Here is a 24,498-nt window from a genome sequence, read left to right on the forward strand (position 1 = left end):
AGGAAAAAGCATTTATTGCGAGATATCCACATTAGTGTGGATGAGGGGTTAATGGCTCAAGATTCATTGTTAATCAAAAGCATAAAATTCTAATAAATGTCCTTTTATACAGGTTTTACTGCTCTTGTATGTATACTTGTATGTGTATAAATTCATAGCCACAAAGGTTTAAAATGTAACCATCGGAATTGTCTCTCATGTTCAGCTCCATAAGCAGCTCTCTGGGTTCTTTATTTGGGGCTCTGGAGTTTTAGAAACATTTCCAACACCTGTTCATTCCTTTTCACCCTTGAAATATCACAGTTTCTCCTTTTTAACAACAATTTTGCTCTTCTCTTCTCTTTCTCAGATTGATCCTAAGGTTGCCTTTCCCCGTCGCGCCCAGCCTAAGGTAAGAATAAATTGGCCACTAACCCTGCTCAAAGAAAATGATTATGTCTCATGTCACCAGCTTACCTAATTTTGTGTTCTCACGCAGCAGATACAAAGAGGCAGTGCTTGTCTGTTTGTTATTGTAGAGAAATACAGAGTGTGGCTCCATTGTTCTCATCTCGTCTGTGCCGTTTTTCGCCAAAGCAATTAAAGTTGGACATATTACACTTAAAGGAATTTTTTTTCAGCATGATTGAGGTTATGTTTTTTTGTATTACCTCAGTGTTTTAAATCGACTTTTCAGTGCTTGTGTCATGCTTATTTTAGCATTTCATCCCTTGTCATAGGCACAAATGCTTTGAAATGAACTCTGTCTTATTAGTGCAGTTTGTTTCCATCGCAGCCGAATGAAATGAAGCTTTATTGTGTGTTGGCTTGAGTTTGGGGCTGACAGGTGACAGCCTCTATAGATGAGCAGCTAATGTTGGTGGAATCAAGATGATCTTTTCTCGTGTTGGCTGTTGCAACACTTTAAAAGATGCTCATTGTGGAATATATACCATTCTTATGTGAATAGCTTTACATAAGCTTGACTAAACTAGCACGACATGATTGCTGACTTCTCATTGACGGAGACAAATTACATTTGCTGCCAGAATAATAAGTCTGTTGAGATTTTTTGTGTAGCATTCAGAGTTGAATGGCGCTGAATGACATGAGTGATTTGGAAATATCTTGAATTGTGGCTCATGCATGCAGAAATGATCACAATTAGCATTAAAACAATAGATGATTTAAAAAAAAGACACAGAGCCCCAATCACACAGGAACTGTCGTGTGACCTCTTTATGATGCATATTATCTTTTTCTCTCTTGATTACTGGTCTTGAGCAGTTCTAATGACAATTAAATATTCAATGTGTGCAGATGGTGCTGTGGCGTAGTCAAGGGCTTTGTTGACATGCCGCCTAGCACCATCCCCCAGCAGCTAATGTGCAGTCTACAGCAGAGTACAGTGTAGTGCTATTCAACAGCGTTATCAGGGCTTTTTCCCACCTACACCAGGTGGAAATCGATAATAGATTTTCTCCTTCCCCAACAGATCAGAGAGAGGCATTGTTAAAGAGTTGTTCAGGTTTCAAATGAGGAATTGGCAGTGCGGACTTTCAAAGCCAGAGCACGTGACTTCAGGATATCGGCACATGGTTGAGAAACTACCTGTGCTTCTCCACATTTTCTTACATGGCAAAGTATGTCACTTTAACCGCGTTCCTAATAGTCAATTGTGCAATGAAACAGGACGGATTATTAATGAGTTTTCCAGTTTTTCCGGTGAACAAGAAACTCTTCTTGCAGCCGTTGGCAATGTAAATCTTTTTTAAACAGTGTTGTACTTTCTCTAGCCATGACTCAGTAACAGGTAAATACAGTATGTTGACGTGTTCTACTGATCTTAAACACATTTGTCACTTGACCTTGCGCGATTCATAACTCAGTGAAATAATGACCTCATAAAAGAATTTGTGGCACCGCAAAAGCCTTGTACCAATGATTTATAAAATCACTATGGGGCAAGCTTGTTAGAGAAGAAAAATGGTTGTATTGAACGTGGATTATAAAGGATCTTAAAGCAATGGGATTAAGCCAGATAGATTAACATTGCATGGGATTGTATGTTTAATTGATTTAAGACCTTTCAAAGAGGTCCCACTCTTTAAGGTTCCCATCCAGAAAGTCCTCACTGTTTTGCATTAGCTTTCTTTTGTCCCTCTTCCCCCTCCACTGTCTGTCTGCCTGGCTGCTTATGCAGCTGTTGAATAGGCTCCGTTCTCGTTTAAAGAATCTCGGCTTGGCAGGTGCTTCGGTGGCACGGGGGTTCCAGGGAGCGAATCGTGACGAGACCAATCAGCGTTAATTTTCTCACGGCTAACAATGACCTCACGGGTAACCCTGCCAATGACCTCCACGCTGCTGAATGCTGCAGTATGGTAAAAACCATACAGTATGTACGACACGTAGAGTAATGCTGGAAACAGACAGGAAGTGAAGGTGAACACAGAGGACATTTCACTGTAAACAACTGAAGGTGTTTGCACCGGGATGACAGGATCACAGGAAAAACAAGTTGTATCAGCAGCAATAGCGGACACTAGCTCAAAAACACAGACAGTGCCACAGTGAAGACACAGTCAGAGGCAGACGAATAGAGCTGGACAATAGCTTATCATCAGCATATACTAAAGCAGACAGCCTGGCGGACATTTAATTCAAATATAATGTGACATGTATGACAGCTCAGAACATTTGTTTAGGTTTAATTGTGGAGAATTTAAAGCGAAACACTGGATTACAGGCTACTGTCATGATAAGACAAATATGTTTTTGCGTGACAAATGAGTCACAGGGTGCTGATTGCCTCTGCTTTCCTCCTTATGTTTGAGAATCTGTTAAATATTTGATTGTAGTATTTCTTTTCTCTTGGATCCATCCGCACCAGAGAACTGGTAAAGGACAAAACGTGGAGGTCACGACAGGTCGCGTTGTGCAAAGAAAACATGCTTAAGAAATGCAAACTGGCACACGCATTGCAAATAAATGTCACCTGACTGAAGCTTATCTTAAGTCTTTAAAAACCATTTTGTATTAGAAATGGAAGCTGTGCTTACAAGTCATGTTGAAGGTATCAATGCAGACAGGGCCACAAATATTCAGGGATTAGGGTGCATCTGTTGATGATTGACAGATGAGAATGAAAGGATTAAACAATGATGATGTGATGCAAAGTGCTTTATGCACATTCATTTATGCCTCTGTCTCCTCCCCAGCCTATCCAGCCGGGCTGGGAATAGCCATGGCTTTATTAGATAGGCAGCTAAAAGTAGCTTTAAAATGCCAGGAGTTCTGCATAAATGTTTCAGCACCTCAGCCTTTACTTTCACAGCAAACACTTCTCAGTTTACTTTTGTCACAGGCAGCAGTGATTTTATTTGATGTCATCCATTGCAGTGGATTTATAATAGGGATTTTTATTTTGGACTTTGAGAAACTTTTTGAAAAAACATAATATCAAATGGTGATATTTTTGTTCATCATGTCTGTGACATGATCTGGTTTTCCCTTTTGAGAAATTATGAGTCAAAACAAATTTCTTGACATTTGCAGTTAAAAAACTGCAAAGCCAATGGGAAATGTGATCAATCAGCCACTGAGCTGAATCCGACAGAACCTTACGCATCTCATCTCATTATCAATGTAGACACTCAGTGACAGTTCAAACAGTTGCCTCAATCATTAAATATATGTCCAGCGCTGTGTGATATATCACTACCGCTCATTTCCATTTAAGCTTAACAAGTCTAACGTAATGTTTCAGAAAGATGTAATAATTTCTCTTGACATTTATTTGTCGTGATGGAGGCTCGGCTCGGTGCAAAAGGAAGCGCGGGAACCACGGAAACCAAATTGCTATGTGCTGTAGTCAGCCTCCACTAGTCCGCTCCTCATGAATAGGGCCCTGCGATTATTTCTGCTGTGACTTGGCACCATATACATAAAATTGATACTTGATATTTGCATTGACTTTGTCTTCATAGAAAAACATTATATATAATGATCAGATGGAAATATGAAAGCTGATTGACATAATGTACTGAGAGTTTTCTAGCGAACGATTAAAACTAACCTTCCCTCCTTCAGACAACATTTGCTCTGAAGAGCCTAATATGACTCGTTTCCATTCCTGGCTTTTTTCCATAACGTGTCTACGTCATCAAGTAACACATAACATGCAGATTACACAATTATAATGTTACATATAAATAAAAATAAGAGAGAAAAACTTACCAATGTGATGCATCCTCCTCCAGTCTCTTTCTGACTAAAACAGAGCTAAAACCAATAGTTCAGATTTAGAAAATTACAGCAAGCGTAATATTATGAACTTGTAAATTAACAAAATATGGGCACTTTAAATCAAGACAGACTACTCAAATCTGTTTATTAAATCTTTATTCTGTCTCATTTAAATTTCTTGAGATACTGCATTGATAATTTTTGTAAAAACTCATATTCCTTTTTTAGTGTTGTGACTGTGGGTAGAAAGTCGTAAAGAAGACAGAGATGATGCTGTTTCTCGCCGTCTCCTTGTTTTTGATATTTTCCAGCAAGGCTCATAGTAAAAGATGTAAACGAGGCCTGCTCTCCGTTTCCTGGAGGAATCAAAGCGCCTGTTTCCGCCGACATTGCTCGAGATTTACCACTCAACTGTTGGCGTCATTACCGCTGCTGCCGCTGCTTTTGTTTCCCACAGTGGAGTCACACACAACCATGGCATGTCCCAGCATGATTTTAATTGCCAGTGGGACTGTGGCCACTTCAGTGGGAGATGAGTTCTGATGGCTTGTTATGGAAATGAAAGGAAGGAACATTTAGAGCCATGTAAATGGCTGCCATTTACAGAGCAATGGGCGAGGCCTTGCCATGCACCTGATAAAGGGATTTTTTGCTTCATAAACGCCAATTTATACTTCTGCATTTAATCGGATATTGTGTAGCCACATACCCGCCGCTGTTATCTGATGTGCAGCTTTCTAGCAATGTAACCGTAGTGATGCAGACAGCAACTGTAATTGGTCGCATCTCTTATCCATCCCTCTCAGTGGCTGCAAATGTACACAATTCTCTTTTTACTGTGTTGGGGTAATCTGAGTTTAAGTAAAAGTAACGTTTTTTTAATGAGACGACTTTATTGATGGCTATTGGGACGTAAAGAGGATTTCGACAAATCATATGAAGTGTTTCTGAAACACATTACCAACCCTACCATTAATCAATGTTTATTAGCTCCAACATAATTTGCTAAGTGTAAGTTGCCATTGGCCACATACTGTACATTGACAAAGAAAACCCACTGCCAACTAGTGTTTTGGGGGTGAAATGGCAGAATGACACAGATACACCAGGCACAAATGCTGTCGATGGCCCAGGCCACTTGGGTAGGCTCTGCGTGGATCCTGCACAGAGCTGAGTACAAACCAGGCATAAGCCATGTGAACAGGTTGTCACCATGACCGTGGCAGTCTTTAGGAAGCAGAAAGAAAACTATCTGTGCACAGATGCAGCTGTGACAACCCTTCCAGAAATTCTTTTTTGTTGCTTTCTCTCACACACACACTTTGTGAATGGCAAATTGACCAGCTCCACCTCCTCCTGTTGTTGGCGTCTCACACGTCTCTCAGTGACGGTGTGTACTTAATGTTCTTACCTGCAGAAGAGAGTCTCAGGTGTATTGAGGTTCTAGAGGTTTAAAGTCTTTAGTTTTAATGAAGTCTAATAATAAGGCTGCATGAAGTAAACACACATTTTCATCCCCGCAGTGCCTCTGTACTGTGTGACATAATAATGCACATACACATAATACAGCTTGTACACAAATTCAAAAACAAACTTGTACATGTGCTCTCACTCCCTCTTTTTCCCTCTCTGTGCTCCTTTTTTTAGTCTGTTAGGATTACATGGCCTTGTAAATCCAGTCTTACACCTTGCTCAGTTATTTGATCTAGATTTAGTATTATGATATTTCCTCCTTCTCAAAATGATCCTTATTTTAAATGACACAGCTCACTGCTAGGAAAATGAAACCTCTGTGGCTGCCAGCCCCCTTGAATGTCCCCGTGAGTTTATTAAAAGCACCAGCCTTCCCCGCTCCAACTCAGATCTGCACAGCTGCATGAGTCTGAAAGAATATTCAAGGTCAAAAGTCCTTAATGTGGAACAGAATGCCATATCAATATTGCTTCTTCAGCTTCACAGTTTACGACCACGAGCCCTCCCCAGTATTTATGATGTGCGGGGAGATTATTTCTTATTAGACATTTCGCAGAATTTGTTCAAATGACAGCGGGTCGGGAGAGAGTGTTGAATCGCGAAGGCTATTATCCAAACATAATGTCACAGGTCCTTTCCTGGTGAGTGACCATGACGTCCACACTGAAAAGATATTTGCTGTATGTCTACATGTAGTTTTGAAATGGGGTTTTTACAGCTGACACTAAACGCACCAACATTTCACTGTGACCAAGACAGTCGGATAGCGAGTGAAGAAAACTCAGACCAAGATGACGGAGAAGTGACAAGCGAGTTGATGGGAATTTTTCATCGTCACTCTCCCCCTCGACCCTGAAAAAGCAGATGTGCAGCCAACATAAGTAAAAACATTTCTTTTAGATGGAGGATGTCACAAGGAGTTTTTTTTTTTTCTTCCTTCTCCCCCCCCACTGTGGTAATGGCCGCTGTGCAGAAGCTGGAGATGGGTTTAAATCCCTGACCCGTCAGCTCCTTTGCTTTCAGTGGCCTCAGTGGAACTGCTCCAGATGAAAATGGGGCCACAGCACAGACGTATGAATGACTGTTTGTTTGGTGGTCAGACACAATCACCAACTGAGTGACCCAGTTAACGGTTCGTCAAAGCGATGCTCAGTTTGATTCATGCATGTTTCCCCCCCCCCCCACACACACTTTTCCAGAAGTATCTAGTGTCCTTTTTAATGCCTTTCTTCAGTGGAAAGAGGAATGATGTGTAAATGTGTATTTTCTTTATCGCAGATATAACATGACACATTTATTTTGTTGAATAATTGCCAGAGCGCTTCATAAATGGAGTGCGGTGTACACATATGTGATTCTTCTTCCTCCCTGTTTTCGGCTCCGGCCTCCTTGGTTGCGAGTCGAGAGTAATTAGGTTTTCGAGGGGTTCTTACAATGCTCACCAATGGCAGCAGCAGTCAGGCGGGCTAGTGCTGGCAGGGCAGAGAGGACAGAGGGCCGTGCAGGAGCCTGGCACCGCTAAACCTGATGCTGACTGACAGTAATGAGGACGGCCTGCTAGCCAGGATAGAGAGGAGAGGAGAGCAGAGGAGGGCATGGTCCACTATAACTCTCAAGACCTCTTATCAAAGCTGCTCTGTGGGCGCACACACACACACACACACATGCACACACGGAAATACAGCACGAGCGCACACAAGTTTAATGTGTATCAGGTAGAGCAGAGCCGACGCATCACTGGGCTGTGTCTTGTTTATCTTTACTCATGAACCTTATAGAGAGAGAGAAATTAAATCAGCTGTTAACCATTCAAATCGCAGTATGTTCTAGCAGCAGCATTGTGGCTTTCTGTTCAGTCACTGGAAAACGCTTGACGAGTGAAGAAATAAAAGAAATGGCAAAACTGTTTATTTAAATTTTCCTCAATTATATTTGAATAGATTAGAAACCATATATGAATATAGTTTATGACGGTAACCATAGCTACTTAAAAGATAAAAGGAGGATACATTTACAGGTAACAGCAATAAAAGACCAGTGTGTGTTTAGAGGTCGCTCCTCAGAACAATGTCGCTGACAGTCTAAATGGCTTTGGTCAGCACTAACCAACAACGACTCTGACCTTCGATAATGTGACAGGGGGATTAAACAGTCATGTTCAGTTTACTTTTCAACTATCTCAAGTCTCCACCTATAAAATGTGAAAACATAATGCAAAATGCAAAATATACAATTTTGAAGGAAGCAGAGAAACACTTTCAGGAGTAGCTGTATGTGGCAGCTAAAGAGGCAGATGAGGCAGGTGCCTTTCTAATTCAAATTTTTTTGAACGGGTCCATTTTTGAGATTGTTTTTGCATGAAATAATAAAAAGAAAGGGAGGGTAATCTCAATCTGGACTTTATTGTGGGAGTTGTACAACAAATGGTGAGATACACTATGTCCTGCAGCAAGAGAGGCTCAGGTGTGTCACTACATGTGCAATTATTACCAACCGATGGACTGCAGAGATATATATATATATATATCTGTGCAATTTGTATCGTTTGTGTGTAAAATACAATGTTTTTGTTTGTTAAATCATAAGGTTATGGTCACTTTTTTTATTGCAAATAGTAAAAAAAACTTTACAGCTGCAGTGTTTTTCCGTAGTGCCAACAAAACAGATGTGGGCTCCTAAACCAGCCACATAATGATGTATACTGTAAGTGTAATATTGCATAAAAGCGACCATACTTGTACAAAATACAATGCACAAACGAGGTTTATTAGAAAACATGTAAAACAGGTCATGTTGGCCTGTATCTTTTGAATTACAGTCACACATTTGGTTAAATTTGTTTGTGAATCAGCCTGTGGTTTATTGGGTTTCTTTTAATCGATCACCTCACCAGTTTATAGGTTAATTGTGAACGTAGCGCTGAAGTCTGATGATTTCCTGTCTGTGTGAACAGTCTTCTCTCATGACTGGATCCAGTTGTCATTGTAGAGTAACACATTGGAGTCTCACAGGCCAGATTGCTCTTTCTCACTTTGACGTTGTGTGACAGTTCATGCTCTGTGGTTTTCATGTCCTGTCCTGGTTAGAATTTTTTTTTTTTCTAGGGCACCTGCCTCTCAGATTAAGACTGATATTGTCTCAGCAAGACAAGCCTGTCAAGTTAGTTGGGCCATTATTGGTGAGATTAATGGTGATGGTCAATAGATTTATTTTTATTTTGCTCTGGTTGAACTTCATGTTTGCAACATATCACTGAATCCATACTCAAGCTATGTTACATCATTTTAATTAAAACAATAAATTTGACGAATGCTTGGATCATAACATTACTTACATGATTGTGTTGGTTGTCACTCACTCATCCTTCCCTCCTTCCATCCAGCCATCCATCCTTCCATCAACTATACCGCCTATATCTATAATATTCACTATCTACATTAGGGGGTTCAGCTGGAATTCAGGATCCGAGAGTGCACTTGATGTTGCATAATGCAAGAGGAGAATACTATGATTTTTAGGAGTTCGTACATCATCCATCCACCCATTTATTCACTTATCCTTTGAGGATGGGGGGATGGGGGGAGGGGACTGGAGCCAATGCCACCTGACATTGGGTGAGAGGCGGGTTACGCCCTCGACGGATCACCACAGTGTCACAGGGCCAACATACAGAGACAAACAACCATTCATGCCTCCATTTACACCTACAATCAGATTAGAGTCGTCAATCAACCATCTCCAATCTGCATGTGTTTGTACTGTGGGAGGAAGCCAGAGTACTTTGGGAAAACCCACACAGACGTGGGGAGAACAAGCAAACTCCACCTAGAAGGATCCGGCCGAACCGGGCGCCGTCTTGCCCGTGTCCGCCGCGCTGCCCTGGTGTCACTTTTAGCTCCACTAAATATCCACATTCATGACTTCACTGCTCTTAAAAACCAGTCTAATTCTTGGTGTTGTCACTGCACTGCCACAGTCAATAGAGCAACACTCTAACAATAACCAGACTTGAGGGAAGACATAACAAGCAGCAAACAGAAATATATTCTATGCTGTAATTACATATTTCAGAACTCGCACTGTTATTTCGCTTGTCACCCTCAGCAGCTGCGTGAGGCATTTTTTTTGTGTGTTAAACCTCCGAATATCTTAACTAGAAGGTGACTGTTGTGTGTCTGTTTTCACTCTGATGCAAAAATATTATGTAATTAGCCGAAAGCATTCAGAACATTGATTCTTTGTTGTTTAATTAAAACATGCCTTAATTATCGGCAATTTGTTTCACTTCAACAGACGTGTCTCGATAAAAGATAAAAGAAGGTCAATGGGATAGAACGGTTTCAAGAGTATTAACATAAAATTGTGTAACAGATGTAAAAGTGCTGAAGTAGTTCTGAAACGGGAGATGAAATTACCTGTGATAAGAACGGTGCGTTCGGCACCGTTCCAATCCTCGTGCTGTATTACTGTGATTTCCACCTGATGTAGGAGCCACTGAAAGGCTACTGCTATGCTTGTACTTTGCCCAGACTCTGCTTAATAGCTCCCAAATGGCCACAGAGGCAGAAAATCTACGTGGTATTGTTGGTGGTAGGCAGAACCAGATAGAATCTCTGGGTTGAGCTGTAACAAAGCATGACAGGGGGGATGCGCAGGTGCTCCGGCAGGCAGGCATGCTGCTCCACATTTATTGTAGGGGGACCCTCCCCTGCTTTTTCCCCTGCAGGGTGGTCTGTCATTCGCTTCCATAATAATGTGTACAATACCAAAATGGAGATGGAATGAAATTGGTGGCGTTTTTTTTTTTTCTCCTTTATCACCCACCTGCACCGAGTTGGAAGTTGGATGTTTATTTGTGCACAACATGTTGCATCTGTCGCGGTGTGCCACGTTGCATGATTTAAAAAATATATACGGAATGCATGTGTAAGACAGCAAGTCTTCAAGACTGAATCACCGCATCTAAGTCAGCGCGCTAAAGAGCTTAGCTGTTCCTCTCCATAATGCCTCGCTCCTCAGCTGTGACCTTTCTCCTCCATGCATCATTCACGATTATACTGCTGACATGTTGGCTCATGCCAATAATTTTTCATACGAGGCAATGTCAGCCACATCATATTTTATCATCTGGATAAATTTGTGTTGTGTTTTCATGTGGGCTCGCCATAATTTGTATTGGACTCTTTATGTGCCTGTCCCAGAGATTAGATTTTATATTTAATTTTAGTCTGAAAATAATTCAGATGTAAACACAATCTGGCATCAGTGGGGGAATACTTGTATAGCTGCTAAAAGAGTGATATGTAACATGAATAAATAAGGTATGTATGGTGGATGTGTGTGCATGTGTATGACAAAACACCATATCTACACCATGCCCGAGAGCGTGGCGATCACTGACCTGTTGGAAAAAGGACAAGATGAGGGACATATCATGTAAAGCTGTAATTTTATGTTTGTATTGTGTGGACCATTTCAACTAAATTATAGGTGTTGATGCATATAGAGGAGCAATTTTAAAATACCCATTTTTTTTGTGCCACAATCTAAAAGTACAAATGTATGCTTTTCATGCTTAAGTGAAATTGTCTTTATAGCGATGCTGTTTCCAAAAGCACAGTGTACAAAACATTCCGGCTCGGAGATACAAAGTTATTTATATTTGAGTGCTTTGGCTTCAAATAATGAAATGAACCTTGAAATAATGGCGGTTTTATTCCCTATGTTGAAAATTATACAGCATATGCTTGGTGCTGCAGTGGTAAAAATCAACAGTAAGTGCACAAAATGCAAGTAATGGATGTTTAATTAATGAAATAACAGTGGTTATGATAGACCGACAACATGCATTTATGCATTTTTCCTGACACGTGAGGTTGCCCCTTGCTCTCAACATGTGACAGTGCTAATTATCTTCAAAGAATATCAAACAATAACGTAACAATCCATAACCTCTTCACTTCCATCAGTTGTTGACCCAGTTGTCAGTCATTTTGTGCCAGCGACCTTGTCACACAACTCAGCTTTCACTCCCGCCACTCATCATAAATACCTTTTCTCCTTTTTTTATTTTTTTTTAATAAAAGGAGATGTTAACTTCTGTCAGGTAGCACTTAAATGCTCTCTATTTAAATCAAGCCAACGAGTAGCCAAAGTAATTACCGCACATCATCCATTCTTAGTAAAATATTCTGTGTCAAGCTCGGCTGTTCACGGATTTGATTTATTGTGCCAATTGTGCGATTTCAATACTTTCAGTACAATTAATTCAACTTTAAAATTGCATATCACATGTCTTGGCAGCACGTTTTCAATGTCTAATATTTGCCACTCACTTTTCTGTGAGACACAGTTTCCATCTGTTCAGCAGGGTTTTCTAGGGCAGCCTCCTTGGTCTTTCATTTATGGTGAAACTGTATTTGCCACATGGTTGGAAGGGGGTCAGTGCCTTTTTTAAAGGGAATGAGAGGACCTAATTTAATTGACTGTGATTGACACGGCCTCTTCCATGTCTGCTGTTAATTTATTCCTTCTAATCCATCCTCTTTTTGCCACCACACCACAGGTGTGCCGCAGCTGCACCAGCAGCTTTGGTCACAGAATTGCCAAGAAATGTGTTCTCGCACCGACATGCTCTACATGTGGCTGTGCCATGAATTTGCACCACAGCCTGTGCTCTCACCTCGATCCATTTAAAAGAAGACCCCTTTTGCGAGAAATGCAAAAACAACCTCACAAAGGAAAGAAAAGCCTCCCTGTTTCCCCTCTGTTGCTGCTGATAAGTAGTGGAGACGAAGAAATAATCAAACGGAGGTAATGCACAAGCAGGTCAATTCCAGCTTGTAACGGTTATTTTGTGACTTAATTTTCTCCAGGGTTATCGTACAGAAATGAAAAGTGTTGACAGATTCATTTCCTCGCCACTATCACTAAGACCATTCTGTGATTTCTAATTGATAGCTACATGCAGTGATTTTATGGCACGAGACAATTTTATAGCGCTTTTAATTAGACCAACTTTGACCTTCTGTTCGCTTTGCATTTATATTGCTCCAAATTATTTTCACCTTCTTTCTTCATTAACTTTTGTCAAATGAATACGGGCATTTACAGCATTATAAACCATACATGCACTGTATGAAATACGGCGACACTGAAGTGAATTGATGATGCTTTTGTTGCATTAATTGCTTGATTGATTACTTGCAATTAAATAATCTGTGCAATAGATATCCTTGGAATACTCTTGACCCTCAGACGGATTTCCCAAGTGAAGGACAACACAGAAAAAAAAGAAATGAGTAAATAAAAATACCTTGGTGGAATGAGGCCGTAACAACCACTTAACTGTCTAATTGACTAAGAGGTAAAGCCCTTACATACGTCATTAGGGAATACAGGTGCATGATGACTCTCCACTCAGATAAATCCTTCGTATGGAACTAGTTAATCTGCCATGTAATATTGAGCAGATGTGTGTATTGGTAAATGAATAAACACCAACCTCGGATGAATCCCAATTGAGGAGGTGTTTAGTATTCATTTGGACTTCATTCATCCTCTGTGTGAATAAATTAAATCGGTTTGAACACGTGCATGTCATCGTGCATCCTGGGCAGTTCATCTGCAGCCAAAAAGATCTGTAACTTTTCAAACATGGAGGTCCACCGTTATTCTTGTGACATAAAAGACACAAATTGGCAGGTCAGGTGTTTAGTGCTTTTTCTCTTTGTGATATTTTCTGCATCCCATGTAAATCTCCAATTCAAACGGTGACAGTTTAAGCGAAGTAATTTGACACCAGAGGAGAGGGAAGGAGGGAAATCCACTCCCACTACTAAAATAGTGTTGAATGACAAGATTCAATTCATTACAAACGGAAGAACAGCGGCGAGGAGCTGGCACGGGGTGACTACTAGCAATAAAAACACACCTTTATATGTGATGCGATTCTCCGCTACTAAAAGCCGACACGCATTTAGCAGTTGAATGGCAGCTGCTTGTCAGTAAAGTAAGCCAAGTTTTTAAATTGGACATCCAGCATCATTATCTCTTTTGACCACACCAGTTGATCAGACTGAAATCAGCATATGTCTGAAGCTAATTTGAGCGAGATTGATGTTAAACTGTGGCTGAATTCTGAATCCCTTTTTAAAAAATGTGTCCAAAGTTTATTCATAAGATCACAGAGATTCGAAAAGTGGCAAGCTACGTGGTCTGAAGCGCCTCATTTGCATAAAGTAGACAGGAGCTCCACTTGGGGACTGAAAAAAAGCCCACTGGCGCCTATGAATGCATTAAAAGCAAATAGTGGCAAAGGATTCATTAACATTATTGGTATTTATATGTCGCAGCACCACTTAATGAGCCTACCTCCCCCGGTTACACCGCAGAGTGGACAGTTCGCAGACAGAGAGTAGAAAGAGCAGAGGAGCTTTGTGCCTGACCTCTCCTGACCTTCATTCTGTCCTCCATCTGGCTTTGTGTTGGCCGTAGCGTATTTGCGTCTGTGTATGTGTGTGAGTGAGCGCGCTTGTCTCCTTTTCCCGTCCATCCGTCTAATCTCTCCCACCTTCTTCGCAGTATTGCGGTCTTTATTTGCTTGGTTGACTTTATAACTGTAACACTAGTTTAATTTCCTCAGCAGCTTAATTGAAATTCACGTCTCTTTCTCCTGATGTATCTCGCTCTCCCGTCTTTGTGTGTGTGTGTGTGTGTGTGTGTGTGTGTGTGTGTGTGTGTGTGTGTGTGTGTGTGTGTGTGTGTGTGTGTGTGTGTGTGTGTGTGTGTGTGTGTGTGTGTGTGTGTGTGTGTGTGTGTGTGTGTGTGTGTGTGGAGGGGATGTGGGGTGGGGTGTTAGTGGAGATGTTTTTTCATTCTCAAACTGGCAAGTGATTGACAGGAATACACAGACAATGCCCCCCACCCCCACCCTCACTACCCTCAATCTTTTTGTCTGCCGCACCTGTCTTTTAGATACCTTTCAACCTTGTCTCTTTCTTTTCGCGCTCGCTATTCCCAAGTCCCTCTTTCCCCCGGATTGCCTGGGCTTGATAAAACCGATGCTAAATTTAGAGACATATTTCTCAAAGTCACCAGGACTAGAAAGAGAGAGGACCACAGACAAAATGGCCTCTCTAATCCATGCTTATCATCTTTTATTTATCCGTTTGAAAAATGTGAGGTCGTCACAGAAACTCCCCTCCGTCTTTTGTCTCTTTGTTGCCAGCCATAACTTTCTTCTGTCCTCCAGTCAAATGTCAGTGGCCACGTTCTTGTCTCCGAAGGCCACAGTCAAACTGACAGCGTGTTTAAATTACATCATCCGGCTCGGCGAGGTTGTGCTTTATATAAAATTAGAGCTTGCTGAGGTTCGAATAGAATATCTTTGCCTTTTAAATTACAGTTGCCAATGTGCTGTCATTGAGGGCGGCCTTCATTATACTCCCCTTATTCCCTCATATTCTTTGTTGGAGCTAACATTGTTGGATTACAATATGGCACCCACTGTATGTGTGTCCACCCCGGAGTGGCCTTAGACAAGCTTGGCTCATCTCAGTGTTGTGACGAGACATATTAGCCACATTAGCAAAGAAGCAATTAAGCACCCGAACATGGGTACGTAAATCTGTAATCTTTGAAGTACAGCTACACCCTAATCTTTCTTTCCATCCGTCCATCTATCCGTCTGTCTGTCTTTCTGTCAGCGATAACTCAAGCAGTTTTAATCCAATTTGGATTAACCTTGGAGAGTTGCTTGGGGGTCAGGTCAGGACGGATCTTTTTTTTTTTTTTCTTCAAACCTGTCAAAGGTCAAGGTCACAGCATGGGATCGAAGTTTTAGCCTAATGCTAATGCATGGGAATTACATGAGAGCACATATACTGCACATACATATACAATTGAACTGCAGATTATATTGATGATGTTTAATTTTTTAAAGCAATGAAAACATATGACTATACGACATTGATATTACTCGCTACACATATGTCCCCAAAATAAATGTAAGTTGTTGTTGATAAAGGACATCTTAAGATTTGCCCACATGTTATATGGGAGAATGTAAATAAACTGAGCTAAAAGAACAGGAATGCACACTTCTTGAAAGATTATTTATTTATGATGATTATACTTACCACTGGGAAACATTCAGTCTGCCCTGCTGAGTTAATGTGTGGTGAAATGACAATAAACGGGTTGCATCTTTAACAGAATGTACCACAGTAGAGGATTAGACAACCAAGGTTACAAGTCACACTTTTCAAATGACGTTTGTCAAGAAGTGCATTTGAATTGAAATCCAAGTATGAAACCATAAGCTCTCAGCTCGTATGTTGCATTTATTAGTGTTTTATAATTATTAAACATTAGAGCTTAACTACTCATGGTAAGTTATTTTATTTTTTTACATAAATCCATCAGAACCTTACACTGTCCCCCTGTTGTCTCATAAAGTCCCTCTGTTTTTACTCCCCTCCTCTAGACTTTACTGGTTTTATGTGGTGTGAAAAATGTGATGCTTGCAGCCATGCACAGGAAAAGATGATGCACATTTATCAGAGGAATATATGCCTTTCTGTAATTGTATTAGTGTACTTGTAAAGCTCCTGTTTGCAGCAAAAATAGTTTTGTAATTAAGGTGCAGTTTCTCCATTTGTTCCATTTGCTCCAATGCACTGAACGGATCAAGTCACTGACTAATACGCACATAGCTCACTGTTGTGTCTGAAGGAATAAGGTAAAGACTTGGACAGAAGACTACCTCCCTCGCTGCTTTTATAACTTTCTCATCTGTCTGTTGCTGGTTATGCTTCTCTTTTTATCCTCTCCTCTGCAGCACATCTTTGCATCTTGTTTATGTTGCATACGAAGGGTGGTTTATTTCCTTGTGCTGTAAAGTGGCATCCTGCAGTGGCCCTCCGCTGCACGGTGCTGTACATTTTTCAAAGGGGGAGAGAGTAATTAGTTTGCCATTTGGATCTTAAACTGCAGTTACCTGCTTGATTCTGGAACACCTCAGGTAACCAGCGTCAGCCACTTAGAAAGATATTTCACAGAAAAAGCACATTAACCACAGGGCTTTAAAAAGAATCCTTTCATGGATTCATATCATCATCATTTTTACAGTTATAGAATCTTAGCTAACATTCTAGATGGAAATTAAATGCTTCTTATATAGATAATTGAGGTCCAACCTTTCACTGATTTATTGATTTTGCCGCTTACCCCAGATGCATTATAAGAGTTTGTATTTAGTGCACAGTTGACAGGCATTTTCTTTTTGGATAATCATTTTGGTCTGAGATTTGTGTTTTTCGCAACAGACTTTTGAATATGTGTTTAGTTTTTTTAGGTTTGGTGAAAATTGTTGGGAGTCATAGGGTTGCAACTAAATATTGTTTTAATTAACAATTAATCTGACGAGCAAAAGCAGATTCAACATCAAAACGCAAAGATTTCCTAATTTCAGTTCCCTATTAAACAAGACCAAAAATATGTCTAAAAGCTGGACCTATAGACATTTTGAAAAATGTATTGATGATCAAAACAGTTGCTTACTGTTTCAGCTCTACTCCACAGCCACAGAATGAGAGGTGCGTAACATGGGAAATCAGTTCTCAGGAGGAGAGGTTGGGGTTTGTGTTTGAAGTCCTTCCCTGATTTTGTTTGACGCCGTCTTACAGCATTAATTAAACATTGCTTTATTTTAGGCAGAAATCAGTGGTGACAAAGCATTTTTCCAATTTAATGATTTTCTGTGGAAATACAGTATTTCTGGCATTATTCCAAACCCTTGCAATTAATGTACCGACTTGTTAAATGTGTGTTAATGAATAATTTGCTAATTTGCTGAATTCTGGTGGCATTTAGAGCAGAAATCTATTTACAGAGAAGCTGCCAGTCACATACCTGGCCGAACCTCCAGTTTGCTTTATATCAACAGGAAGTCACTTTGAAAAGAATCATGATCATTAAATTGTACATGAAATCATTGGCAAATCATTTTTCTAACCTCTGTTTTAATTGTATATATGACAGAATAAATTCGTATTCACAGTAATAGCTTGTGAGGTGTAGCTCCAGCATATTGCGCAAAAAAACCCCAACTCTGCCTTGTACTTGCCACCTGACATTTCCCGGTCTTTGATCGATGAGCTCGCCACAAGCTCCTTCACTCAGGGCAAGTCCTTCTCCCTCTGTCACTGAGAACTGCACAAGATGGTGAGGTTAGCACCTCCTTAAGCAAGCACGACACCTCTCCTTCCCTGAAGGCTCCATGTTAAAGTGTGGGGTGGAGGAATCCCCAGTGGCTCTGGTGCAAAGCAGGAAAAGTATAAATTATTAACGTGAAAATAAGCGCACACTGGATTGCTTTGTGTCCCAATACTGCATGACTACAACAGTTGTGTTAACAGTAAGACTGTGATGCATCATCACCATCACTGATTGCATTGAATATGTAAATTTAAAATAGATGCATGAAATTTAGTGCCCAAGTTTCCCTTCAGTGGCATCAGGATGTTGTTGTCGTTGATTTGCATTTGTGCCACCCCATTGCAGCAGTAATGAAAACAGATAATCTTGTATTTTGTCTTTACCTAATAAACACACACTTCATTGATATTGGCATGTTGTTATGCGGTCCCCTCACACTTGCACAGGGCAAAAGATGCAGGCAGCTCTGTGTAAATCTTCATTTCATCTTTCATTTGGTCCTAATCTCTGGGTTGACTTTGGATTTGTTATGTAGAAGGGGGGCCTATTTAGATTTAGAGTAATTGCAAGAGGTTTGCACCATAATGCGACAGCAATGGTCTTTTGTGTCAAGTGCAGCTTCAGCATTACAACCACAAAAATCATTATAACTCACACACTTAGTTTATTTACCTCATTATTCAAAAAACGTTTTAGTGCCACACTCGAACAGTCCAGTTTTGGTTAGTCTGAACTCAGATAGGTTGATAAAGTGGGGTTTTGCAGGGCAGCCATTACGGTTGATGGACAGGGGGACAACATTTTTCAATTTGAAGCCCCCACATTCACACCCATTCCAGCATCGCTGTCACGGGTGGTGGGGGTGAATGGATGGTGAGGGTGGGGAGGGGGTTGTTTAAAGATTTCCAACACATAAACACAATAATTTTCTATCTGTGTGTTTGCTGTCAATCTCACCTGTTGCTTCTGCTCAAGCTGGCTCCCCCGCAGCAGCATGCTGGCTGCCGTCCTCCTCCTCTTCTACATCTCTCTTCATTAGCTACAGCCGTCCTTTCCAGACCCTCTCGTGCCGCTCCAGCTGCCACAGCAGCATCGGCTGAATCCTGGAAATATTCAAAACAAATTAATTTGATACCTAGTCACGATGGTCAGACTGTTCAGCTTTCCCGTGAGTGGTTTCATCATTTTCAAGGTACTTTTTTGCCTCCTTTGAAAAAAAAAACTAGTGCAGTGCCTGTTCTGAACCTGGTTATTTGGAAGAGGCTGTTTGTTTGACCTTTGGTGAAGCTGGTGGCAGCTTTTCTGTCTGAAACTGTAAAAGTGACCTGCAGTAATTGAGCCGCGGCAAGTAAAGACCAGCTGCTGGACTCATTCAGCAGATTTCTGAAGCTGTGCCACCGCTGCTGCTCTGAGAGCTGTTCACCTGTTTGTTCAAAGTCGGGTGAAGTCACACAGAACCTTGAACTGGAGAATCAGTTGTCGTCGCTGTGAACGTGCTGTCGTGATCAACGCTCTCACCTCCCGTTGATGACTACCAGCCACTGCTGCTGCAGATCGCTGGTCACCTGTTTCCTCAAATTGTATTGATATTGAATTGATTGTAATGCAAATCACACCAATCTCAATGAGGCACTTTTGGGGCCTTTAATAATAAACATGACCAAGTGTGAAGCCAATAGGATGAACGGTTCTCGAGATATGCGAGCCACAGACAGATTTCTGCAATAAGAAGATATTCTTTTTTTAGTTTTGATGTGGATTGAGGGAGCAAACATTTACAGCCAGAGATAAAGAATTCACATCAACGTTATCCACTCACACAAGCAGTCGATGTTGACTAGCAGCTATGCCAGCAGGGAAAAGCCAACAACAATATCTTCCACCCACATATGATCATGAGTTACACGGACAGGAGGGGCTTGGGTGTCCGATGTCAAATATGTTTGTGTGAGTGAGAGAGAGAGAGAGATGTGGGACTGGCCAAGGGTCAACTGTCCCCTTTGACTCCCCCTGACAGAGGACCTGGAACCCAGTACAGCTAAAATCTCAAAATATTGATGGATGGCAATAGTGATGACAAATGAGAACGAATGCACTCAGTAATGCACAATAATATTTTATCTAACAATATTTACAGTGTGTCATCTGTAAAGACATTAGGTCCAGTTCATGTTTAATTTTGTGTTTTGAAATCTATTTCTAGGTCATTTATTTATCTTGTGTTACGTTTTACTGTAAACCTGAGAATGCCGTTGATGTACATCACAGTACTTTCAGGTGCAAAAACCATAATGCACCAATTTACAGTTTCCCGGAAATGAGATAAAAATCATAATCACAATATTGAACAAAGTGCGCAGTAATATCCAATTGTGTAAGCGTAACCTCTAACATCTTTAGTCAGAATGTGTGACCCATATAAAACCTTGGAGGAAGACATACTGTGAAGCAACAAGCAGCTGTACGCGGACGGGAGCTGACACAATGTGGTCTGCTTTGAGTGTGTGTTCCTCCCCCTTGAGGAAATACACACAGAACGAAACCTTTCTAATGGCCCGAATCTAAACGACATGCATATTGTTTCACTTTGTCTGGAAAGAAAAAAAAATAGAGGCATCATCTTATTTTATCGCTGTTTTTGGTCTTTCAAAGGAGTGCGTGTGTGTAGAAGCAGGAATCACTCAGTGGACTTCAATAAGCCGCCTGTTTGGCCTGCACAACAAAAAAGGACAGGAAGTTCTCCTCTTCCCTTTTGTAGAATATTGTTTTCCCAACTCGAGGAAGAGGGAGGCAGCTGAGAAAGCAAGGACAGTTGATTTCTTGTAGGCTCCTGGGTGGAGCCAGGGGCCTTAAGGATGAAACGGGGTGCGGATATGGGGGGGGGGGTAAATGCCAGCACCCTGCCGTGCAACAGGCATGAAGGCCTTTTGACTCCTGTTGCCATGTTACTGGCCATTGGTTGCAGGTATTCTCTCCCTCAGGCTCACGGATGGAGGGGAACTCTTGTTATATGAGGTGGAGAGGCAGGTTGAGAGAAAGGTGGAGGGGGTAGAGGGTCTGGTCTTGCGGACGGCAAGTGGTGCTCAGAGTTGGGGCCTGTCTACCTGTCTCTCCATCTTCTGCCTGAAGTGATAACAAGGTTAGAGCAAATGAAACCACGCACGACCCCTCTCCCCAGTGCCTTCTCCTGCTGGACGGCACGTAGCTCGGAGGGATCCAATCTGTCACTGTCATATTTATATTAACCGGATCTAGTTATGTTAATGAGATTGTGCCGTTCAAACATTAAAACCTCTTTCAGGGAGCATTGTTGTTTGGTTTTTCTCAACTTGAATTGAGCTTTAATAATGAAGCGTGATTTTCTGAAAGCAGTGACTCACATGCCGAAGTCACGGGAGAGATGCGCGTAAGCAGCAGCAGCAGCATAGACAGGGAGAGCTGAACGGAGAGTGAGAACACACCCGGGAGCGCTTCTTGACTCATTTATGAAGGCAAATGTGAAAATGGTGACAAGGAAGGGAAGGTAGCGAACAGGTTTGTGTGTTTGTGTGTGTTGCCAGGTGTAGTCTGCTGTTTATGCAGATGAGTTTCCTTTACTAGATCTAGTTATTTAAACCCTAACAGCCAACTTAATCAAATGTTTCCCGCTATTTATGTATGTGATATTTAACTTTTGTGTCCTTCTCTGCAGCGATATAGATCTTATAATGTGCTGTTTTTATGTATTGACCTAACCCTTCGCTAAATGTCAAGCGGCATGGGAACTGTTGCATGTTTAAGCTGTAAATGTTTTGTTTACACTTGGGTTGGCTACTAGTAAAAGAGCAAATGTTGTAGCTGAATATTAATACAAACCGAGCAAATACTGCACCCTTCCATGATGGGCATACACACCTCCAGCGCTCGCTGAAAACAAATATGAATTTAGCCTTCAGTTCGAAAGTGAAAACAACGTTGTAAAGTGTTGTATCACTCCCCAACACTGAGAGACGTACACAAGACCTTCTTGGTTTCCACTGTGATTTTTGTCCATCAGTGGTGGCAAATGACAAAATATTTGGAGAAAATTTCACCCGGGCTATGAAGAAACAGAGAACCCCCCCAGGGGTACACATCTGACTCCAATTCCACTTCTTGTCAGGTGCATACAAACCTGAGGGGCACATACAGAAAAAGAAACAAACAAACACAAAAAAGAGAGAAAAGCACTGCGATGCTCTAAGAAAGAAGGTTGTTTTTCTACGAATAATAACTTTTCATTTCTTCAAACCTGAACCAGTTGTAAACAACTAGTTTCTAATGAATTAATAACAAATATATAGGATGTACATGTTATATATATTTGTTGTTAATTTATTTGAAACTTGATTATATCAAATATAATATCTCATCAGTCATATTGCACAACCCTTCTCTATTGATTACAGCATATTTCCCAATCATTTTCTAGTGCTCATAAACATTTTTTTATGCTGTTTGCAATTTTTCATATTTTTACATCTAAGCTTGCACAAACTACACCATGCCAAGTCTTTGTTTGTGTAAACCTACTTGGCAGTAGACTCCCTTATTCTGACTTAAAATGATTAAGGTAATAAAAACAACATTGTAACATCACTGCAATGAAACCCTTTTGTATTTACACCAAACGTTATTCAGAATACATTCAACAAATAAAGTGTTTCTGAAACAAATTACCAACCCTACCTTTAATATTCAATGTGCTGTTCAGCCCGAAGATGCCGGATTGCGTGTACAAAGTTATACTGGACTTTTCTGTCTTAGCCTTTTCTCCAGTCTGTCAATAAAGTGGTTGCTTGTTTTGTCCATTTTAGATGCCAAAACAAGCAGGAATATTAACCTTGATGGTCTATTTTTGTCCTCAACCTTTGACCTCCCCTTTTGCCTACATAGTTGTTCCACAGGGCAAATAAAACCCAGTCTTTACCTTTGTGTGTTGCACTGTGGCTTTGCTTATTTGAGTGTGTCTGAATTTTGCTTATGTTTCATGCATCTGGAAAAGAAATGACACATATGCACATAGCAGGGGTGAATCCTCATTGGCCTGTTGGAGGGAATAACGTTGACTGCTGATAGCAGGGCTAGTCTGACCTATTGTGACTGTAAAATCAGAAGTACTGGGCATTTTCCGTGATAACGCCGTGGTAAATAAATTCCACGTGTCCGTTGCTAATCATATTGTATGTAGCATGGATCTAAAGGTGCTGACTAAGACTGGGGGGCAGGTGATTCTGAATAGCTTTAGGGAAAGATCTTTCACACTGGATTATTTCTGTATACTGTGATCTAGATTTTGTCAGCTTTTAGCTTATACTATATTTATAGATGATAATACGCTACCTATTTTTTAAACCGGTCTGCTACGGCTCAACATGCTGCTGGTGTTATTGGGGTGATAAGTCGAAGTTAAACGAGCCACAGTGCATTTGCATTCAGTGTTTTTACCTTGCATTATCCATGGGACTAAGCTAAGGTGCTTTGGGAGTATTTAGCGTTCTGCCGTGCTGTGCTTGTAGGAATTATTACCGAGACTCTGTGTTCTGCATTTCCCTTGTTAGACAGCGCAGGAGAGGAGACTACAGAGAGGGCGAGCGAGAGTGGAGGAAGAGGGCGAGAGGTAGAGGGAGCCCTGTGTTGTTGGCAACCACAGGCCTGTATCGGCCCAGTCTACAGAGACAGGCGCGCTTTGTCTCTAGCGTCATTTGCAGCTTAAACAAACAGGTGTGATGCAAGACAAACACGCTGCCGCTCTTCAAAGTGGAGACAGGAAGGGACGCTGCGCGAGGGGGAGTGAAGCAATAATGGCGCCGTTGGCAATGGGCAGTCAAGGGGGGAAAAGTGAATACGTGGAGTTGATCCAAAGTGTTATTCTTCTGCTGAATGTAATGTAATTCGGGGTTTACATAACTTTTCCTCCTCTTAAACTTCGGTATGTGTTATCCCTTTATTTTCTTCATTTGAGCTTTCACAGTTTAGAAAATAAATTGGTCCTTGTTGGGTTTTTTTCTCACCTCCACTAAAAATGTCTGTTTTTTCTCTCTCGTTCACTCTAATGCTGACAGCCTCTTACCTTCTCCACTGCTTCATCACACTTTCTCTCCCTCCCTCCCTCTCTTTTTCTCTCGCTCCGTGGCATTGTCACTTGAATCAGAAGTTGAGTGCTGGCTAAGTGAAGGGGTACACAGTGTGTCTGCAGGCCTGAGTGCTGCTGCACTGCCTTGCTGCCTTTCTCCACAGAGCCTTGATTCGGCCCCTGCAGATAGGGGACCCGGGGTTTTGCTCAGCCCCCTCCCTTTGCCTGCCTGATGAGCAGCATCTCTAATCCCTACAGATGTTAACCCTTGAAGCTTCTTTTCTTTGCCATCATCTCCACTCTGCAGATCAGGCACTCACTCATTTTTTTTTTTCCTCCCATTTTAATGATGTCTTGTTGCCCTCGTCTGCCAGAAAACCTTAAAACTCCACTTTTTCATACATGTCTGGCGGGAATTGTTGCTCTTCCTCTCTGCCATTCATGTCTGGCACATTTGTAAGAAAACGTCACAAATCTCTGAAGTATAT

At 41.2% G+C, this 24,498-nt stretch overlaps 1 protein-coding gene and 1 long non-coding RNA gene across 17 annotated transcripts in view; one reads left to right on the forward strand and one right to left on the reverse strand.

Moving 5' to 3' along the window:
* The window catches only part of msi2b (musashi RNA-binding protein 2b), a 250,492-nt gene that overhangs the window by 12,024 nt on the left and 213,970 nt on the right, over nucleotides 1-24,498 (forward strand). For all 15 annotated transcript variants that reach the window (XM_035179048.2, XM_035179049.2, XM_035179051.2 and 12 more), the window contains one exon: nucleotides 350-391. In XM_035179048.2, coding sequence (XP_035034939.1) covers nucleotides 350-391 — 42 coding nt within the window. The remainder of the gene's footprint in view (nucleotides 1-349; nucleotides 392-24,498) is intronic.
* LOC118122364 lies at nucleotides 17,701-19,782 on the reverse strand. 2 transcript variants are annotated; one of them, XR_004698459.1, is made up of 3 exons: nucleotides 19,736-19,782; nucleotides 18,874-19,019; nucleotides 17,701-18,013 (listed from the first exon to the last, which is right to left on the reverse strand). It is a non-coding gene; the product is annotated as an uncharacterized LOC118122364 (long non-coding RNA). The 2 variants fall into 2 exon arrangements; XR_004698458.1 differs by having other exon boundaries at nucleotides 19,340-19,759.

This window comes from Hippoglossus stenolepis, chromosome 15 (genome assembly GCF_022539355.2).
Source record: "Hippoglossus stenolepis isolate QCI-W04-F060 chromosome 15, HSTE1.2, whole genome shotgun sequence".
In the NCBI taxonomy this organism is placed as follows: Eukaryota; Metazoa; Chordata; class Actinopteri; order Pleuronectiformes; family Pleuronectidae; genus Hippoglossus; species Hippoglossus stenolepis.